This window comes from Drosophila sulfurigaster, chromosome 2L (assembly GCF_023558435.1).
Source record: "Drosophila sulfurigaster albostrigata strain 15112-1811.04 chromosome 2L, ASM2355843v2, whole genome shotgun sequence".
Classification (NCBI taxonomy): Eukaryota; Metazoa; Arthropoda; class Insecta; order Diptera; family Drosophilidae; genus Drosophila; species Drosophila sulfurigaster.
Genome location: NC_084881.1, coordinates 22,823,672 through 22,830,583, shown reverse-complemented (window position 1 = coordinate 22,830,583; position 6,912 = coordinate 22,823,672). Strand labels below are relative to the sequence as shown.

The 6,912-nt window shown below is 40.3% G+C and overlaps 2 protein-coding genes across 2 annotated transcripts; one reads left to right on the top strand and one right to left on the bottom strand.

The window, feature by feature from the left end:
• Positions 1-3,345: 3,345 nt before the first annotated feature.
• LOC133847023 (S-phase kinase-associated protein 1-like) lies at positions 3,346-4,020 on the bottom strand. Its single transcript, XM_062281762.1, has 2 exons — positions 3,916-4,020; positions 3,346-3,856 (listed from the first exon to the last, which is right to left on the bottom strand). The coding sequence occupies exons 1-2, from the start codon at positions 3,997-3,999 to the stop codon at positions 3,476-3,478; spliced, it is 465 nt and encodes a 154-aa protein (XP_062137746.1). The 5' UTR covers positions 4,000-4,020; the 3' UTR covers positions 3,346-3,475.
• A 596-nt stretch (positions 4,021-4,616) lies between these two features.
• LOC133847021 (protein no-on-transient A-like) lies at positions 4,617-6,190 on the top strand. Its single transcript, XM_062281746.1, has 4 exons — positions 4,617-5,600; positions 5,659-5,883; positions 5,943-5,974; positions 6,032-6,190. Exons 1-4 carry the CDS (start codon positions 4,844-4,846, stop codon positions 6,137-6,139), a joined length of 1,122 nt encoding a protein of 373 aa, XP_062137730.1. The 5' UTR covers positions 4,617-4,843; the 3' UTR covers positions 6,140-6,190.
• Positions 6,191-6,912: the final 722 nt, after the last annotated feature.

Here is a 6,912-nt window from a genome sequence, read left to right as displayed (position 1 = left end):
TCTGTGTAGACAATTCAAGTACTTGCCCTACGTTAGCGTGTGTAAGTGTGTCGAAAATAACTGTATATGGTTGCAAGTCAGCAGTTTGCTCGTTGTTCTGCTGCGCTTTTCAACGCGCTGCTGTGCCCATCGTATTATTCTGGCTCTCTCCAAGGCATTAATGTCAACAAATGTTTGTGTGCCGTGTTCTGAATCTCACTCAGTGCACAAAAAGAAACACTTGACTTGCAGGCAGCTCGAGTGGCAGTCAATTTAAATTGGAAACCGACTCGAATTGTTGTCCAAAAATATAAATTGCAACATAAATTATACGCACTGTGGTACAAGAGACGGGGGAGAATGATAGAGAGGTTGAGAGAGCACATATGTGCTTAAACGGAAATCATGTACAAAATAACCCCAAAAATACACACACACACCAAATCTACCTAAACTGTAACAAACATACGTATACTTGCCTTTTGTGCAAATGTATGTGTGTACAAAATGGCTGCCCTCAGCTGCAGTCGCCATTGCCGCCATTCGTTGCCGTTAACATTTCCGCTTTATTTGTCTGTCTGCCCTTTGCACTTTATCTATCTGGCTGTCTCTGTCTCCGCTTTGCCTGGCTATCTCTCTGCCTACCCCACCGTCTCCCCTCCACGCTCCACCCTTCTGACTCTTACTCTATCTATCTGTTTGTCTGACTGTCTGTCTTTCTGTCTGGTTGTCTGTTTGTTGGCTGCTTGTTACCTACATTCAACTTGCTCTCTCCTCCTCCTTTCTCTGTCTAACTCTTTTGTGCAGTTTTAGTTTTTATCTCTTTGTGGCGCTGCGCTGCTCAGTGTTTTCCTCACTTGCTTGTTGTTTTGCTAATGTTTTAAATATAAACTCAAATAACGTCGAAAATAATACATAAATCACCGCAAATATCGCGTTGAATTTCTTTTCAATCTACACACAGCTCCAAATACATTTTCACTCCCTTTCATTCCCCACGCTTTGTACAAATCGTAAACAATTCTGTTTGCCATTCTGATTTCCAGCCATAAATTATGTGGCACATCCCTTCTTTCACACTATACAAGTTTTTATCTATTAATTTGATAGCATGTGAATTATTGTTGTTGCTGCAAAGCCACATGAGGCATTTGATGCGATTTGTTAGAGCTTAAGTTGAAAGCATAAACAGTAAAGAGAAAAACTATTGCTGATATGACTTAAGTTTCTGTTGAGTTGGGCAAAACTTGAGTTGAGTTGTTTTTGGGCTGCGAATAAATTCTAAAGCATTTGCCATGCAAAGAAGTTGTCTTAAGCGATAACGTACTCAAAGTAGATGCATAACTTTAACAAGCTTAAGCGGGATTAAGCGGATTTGTAAATAAGCATTTGTCAGTGGGGATTAGAATGAAGCTTTGTGAATTTGTTTAGTTTATTCACATTTCAAGTGCGAACAGATTAAGCAATTTTTTAGCTCGAGTTAATATATTAGTTGTAGAATTAAGCTCTGACAAAACTTGTTCTCACTTTACCTAAAATTATTGACACCGATAAATGTTAAGCATTCAATTGTGCACATCAATTTGCAACGCAACGCTGTCTCGAAAGCAGTTAATAATAATACAATTTCTGAACATATCATATCAACACACACAGGCAGGCACACTCAACTGGCCAGCAATCTACGCATTAGTCTAGTAATATGCCAATTACCTATGAGGCAGAGTGAGTGCATGAGTTGTACTGATGGACTGACAGTTAAATTTCCCGTTGCAAGTGGCACAAACTGAAGCGAGACGATCAATCAAACGGCATGCAAATTGTGCCAACGAGGACATCGAGGACACCCGAGGACTAGACGCGTCTCCTGTTGCTGCTGCGGGCTGCTGTTGCGCATATTGAAATGTGATTTTCGTCATATTTTGCACAGCGGACGACACGAGGCACGTAGCCTCCAGGTTGGGACTGCAGGGCGACAACGAGTGGAGTGTGTGTGAACTGTTCTCGCTCACGCTACACGAAACAGTTAATTAAATGATGAAAGCATTGACGTGTCGCCAGCCAGCAGAGAGTACCATAGCAAGGGGGAAGAAACGGAGAGAGAGAGAGAGAGAGAGCTGTTGAGCAGGTGGACAGCTTTGAGATGTGGCGCAGTCAGTGAAACTAACCCAACTGTGCTGTGCTGTGCAAAGTTGACTACAAACTAAGCTAAAAGTTGTGCTGACAGACAGACAGCCCCCAGACACCGGCTGAGTCTACTGTCGACTGTCGACTGGGCTGCTCACTGAGTTTATAATGCATGGAGCGTTGCGAGTTTTGCTGGGGCACGCACGCTTCAGTTGCATGTCACACGCCGCTTGATTGGTTGCCTGATTCGTGCTGTTCCCAGTTCTCTCAGTTCTGCCTGTGCCTCACGTGACAACGCGCCAACGGGCATTGTCCAACTCCCCTGTCGCCCTTGTGGTCTTCCACTTGGCCAACTTGTACCTCAGCCTGTCTGTCTGTCTGTCTGACTGTCTGTCTGTTTCAACTGCCTTCACTCTCCTCTATGTGTTTGTGTGTGCATTTTAATTTTCATTTCATTTCCTTGGCCGTGGTGCTGTGTGTGGCTGGCTTCTCGACCGAGTGACAACTTTGTGCAGTCAGTTGGCCATTTGTTGATTTGATTGATGGCCAACGCCTCGAGACTTGCCAACTGGCAACTGCCAACTGCCATTGCCAACTTGCAACAACAATTCGCTTCTATCTATTGACATTTCAACGCAGCGGTTGTTGTTGTTGCTTCTCCTTCCCATCCCTTGGCAGTTGACCATCTTGTTCGGTCTTTGCTAATGAACTTACATAAATGAAGCCATTAACAAGTTTAACATGTGGCCACGTGTAATCCCATCGCGTTACTTCCTCACCTGCTGCTTGTTTATGTTCGAGTTTTCCATAACAAAATTTCCATGTTGTAAATGTTGTTTCAACTTTTTTTTTCGCTCTCCCCACCCTTGAGTTCTTCCTTTCAACTGACCAGCAGAACGCTTGTTTACTCTTCCTCGCCTTTGGAAACTTGTGTAAATGCTGCTAATTAGCAGAGTTCATAAATTTGTGCAGATTTTACCATATTAAGTGCGTTACAAAAGTTCACCTGCGGCGATGTTCCTATGGCAAATATTGTTTCTTGTTTCACATCACACATACATACGTCATGTTGTACGTTCTGCAAATAACAAAAAAAGCGTAAAACTTTATTAGTTCGGACGTAATTGGCTTAATTGCTTTAAGGTTTCACAACTATATTAAAATTTAGATTTTTATAATTAGATGAAAGGTTTTTCGTTTCCATTTTGAAACGCGAATGTTTGATAGCATAAACAAAAGTTTTCTTTTAGCGAACTTTTTATTATATTTAATCCATTTAGTTATATATAAAGAGACCTTTCAGGTGTCATCTGTTTAATTTCAGAAATATTAATTAAAGCAACATCATATTAAAAACTGTAAGATATTTTCATTTGCTCTCCTTGCGCATCACCGCTTCTTCCGAGAAAGTTAAATCATTTTTGATGCACAAAATCTTGCGCATTTCATCTGCGGTCTTGCCCGCAAGCATATTAGCCACAGTCTTGCAGGCCAGCTGCAAAAGACGCTGAATGTTCAGAAAGTTGGCAACATCAATCAGTTCGACAAGGGTGCTCATATCAACGTTAAGGAAATCGCTATCCCATGGAGAAATCACACCGCAAACGTATTCAGCTTCCTCCTCAGCGGTTGTATCAGCAAACTCGTACCGATGAAATTTGGCCCATTGAAGAATTCTTATTAAAATCGCCGATCTCACTTTTGGCAACGGAACAATCTCATCGTCTCCGCTGCAGCTCTCCAACATACCCTTTAACAAATTAAATTCGATGAGTATTACGTTCAGAACATAGTCAAAACAATGCTAACCTTTATAGTGCCTGAGCACATGACTAAATCCATTTCAGTCTCAATAATAACATTATCAGAAGTCAGTAGCTTAATGACAGCCATGTTTATCTAACAAAGTTGAATTGTGATACAATTAATTATTCGATTTAGAGAAAAGTAAAACACGTGTGACAGAGTCGTCAGGGATTGCTTCGTGAATCTTACGATAACTGCAATCGAAACAAAATGGAATGACACAAAAAAAAATGCGATATGTGTTTCTTAATCGAATTCTATGGGTTCTTCATTTTCTGTTTCATTCCATTTGGCAATAAATTGCTAATCGACTTAAAGATTCTGTATTTAATCGCAGCACACATCGATTTGAGGAAGTAATGAATAAAGCTAGTAGCTTGGCAACTGTTCCAGTAAGAGTTCAGTTGAATTGAGACTTTCAAGTTGTAGCATCAGCAGATTATTAAATCCTTTTTTATTTAATTGTCTTTTTTTTCATTGTTCTTTTTTTTTTATCAAACTTGCTTGGTAATTTTCATTGCAGGCTAAATAAAAATTAGCAATAATGAACAGCGAAAATATTTCAAAGCCAAGCGAGGAAGTCAAAATACTTGGTAAGCGCCACTTGGAGGAGCAGGATGAGATATCCGAGACCTTAAAGAAAGGTCGTTTTGAGCAGGGGAGATGTACGTAAAACGAATATTTATTAATTTTAATTAATAATACACATATTTGTCTTAGAAATCGTGGCCGCTTGTTGTGCACGAGCCAAGTAATCAAGTTGCTCAATTGGAAGGACCGAAAGCCTTTCGCAATCGCGTCTCCAGTGGTGTTAGTAGGAATCGTGGATACACCAACAACCACAACAACAACAACAACAACAACAAGGATTTGTTCTTTATAGAGAAAAAAACTCCAAGCCATTGAGGGCCCAATTCTTGAGCTGGACTCTATGGACATTGAAGAATTTCGTTTCTCTAACCGCAATCGTCTTTACATTGGCAATATGCCGAAAGATATGGGAAAGGAGAAACTTAAGGAAATGTTTGAACCATACGGAGAGATTAACGATCTCTTCGTCAATGTGCAGAAGAACTTAGCCTTTCTCAAGATGGATTTCCATCAGAATGCGGTTAAGGCCAAGCGTGCCGTGGATGGTTCGATTGTTAATGGACGCACATTGCGCGTTCGTTTTGCCCCAAGTCATCCGTTGGTGCGTGTTACCAATTTGTCGGACTGTGTGTCGAACGAGTTATTGCATAAGGCTTTCGAGATCTTTGGGCCAATTGAGCGTGCTGTCGTTGTGGTTGACAATCGTGGCAATCATAAGGGCGAGGGCATTGTTGAGTTTGTAATGCGATCATCGGCAATGAACTGTTTGAGCCTATGCCAAGAGCGATGCTTTCTTCTAACTGCCAAATTGCGTCCGTGCATTGTCGAGCCCTTGGACATCAATGATGACGACGATGGAATGTCGGAAAAGATGATTGCGAAATCACAAGCCTTTAATGAGGAACGTTCCGTTGGTCCACGTTTCGCTGATCTCTGTTCATTTGAGCATGAATACGCCACTAAATATAAATGTATAATAGAGTATTATAAAAACAAGGCAGCTGCTCTTCAACGCGAACTCAAATACGAAGAACAAAAATTGGAGGACGAGTTGGACTACGCTCGAACTATGCGCGAAACGGAGTTGTTGCGAAAAGGTTTGTTTCATATTGTTAGCGATTTATCTAATCTACATTTCTATTTGTTTACTTCTAGAGTTAAAGCGTCGTGAGGCTGACGAGGAGCGTCGCAAATTGGAGTTGCGAATGCGTCACAAGCAAAGTCAACAATTGTTTTCGCTTGAGGCTGATCAATTTCATCGTCAGTCAGATTTGCTGGCGCCACGTTTTAGTCGGGACAGTGGAACTGGTTTTGGAGCTTTTTGCGATTATAATAGTCGCGACTCTAATTTGAACAGTAGCCCATTTGTTGTTTTCGGAGGTAATCTAATTAATAAATATAATTTTCATGTTATTAGCATTTCTTTTGCATTGTTTCAGATCCAAATGAGAACTCGTCTTATAATCAACAGGTAAGTATCAATTGCGATTGCTTATGTTTTCTATAATCATGAGAATTTCTTAATAAGGACGAGGTTGATCTCGTAGAATCCTATAATATAAGTGATTCAAACTATAGCACTGGGAACGATACCTGGAATGGAGGCCAATCGGGAATACGTCACTCTCTTGATTAAACTGCCTTTAAGCAATATTGTGATTAAAATCAGATGCAATAAATTGGTTTACTCTCAAAAAATGTTTAAAAAGGATGTGCATACTCATTTAACCATTTCTACTTTCAAGCTCTCTATCTCTCTAGTATGAATAATACTCGAACAGCACTTCAGACAAAGCCCGTAAATTTGCAGTTGGTGTTGTCCAAGAGAGCAGCAAACACTAGAGAAGTTTGCCCAACAAAACGTTTGCTTATCTTGCACTTATCTTTATCAACTTGAGCACACTCAGGCAACACACATGTGGGAGTGTGTGTGTGTGTATGGATGAAGTACTTTACCCCTTGAATAACACACTCAACACTCGAACAAAGAGTCGATAATTTTTTGCCTAACTGAATTTGACCAAAACGACAAGCCAAAGAAAACAGAATTCGAGAGCCAAATAAAGAAAAACATACAAATAAACTCATTGAAATTGAAGTGAGTGGCCATTGATAATCTCCACACAGCTGCTTGCGGATAGCTCAATGTCAGAGCCATTAGATTCACTTTGCAAACAAAACAGAGATGCGAGAGTTGGAGCAAGCGTTAGAAGAGCGTTAGAAGAGCAATATTTTGTCTTTGCATTTTGAACTCAGGTAGTGTATAAATTGCAAACAAAAAAAATGACAACTCAAAGACGTGATGAATATGAATGAAGCAAAGAGGTAAAAGTTAAAAAATATTCTTTAGGAACAGTCCATTGTTGAGCTAGTTTAAAAAAAAAAACCCAATATGAAAACTATAGAGAC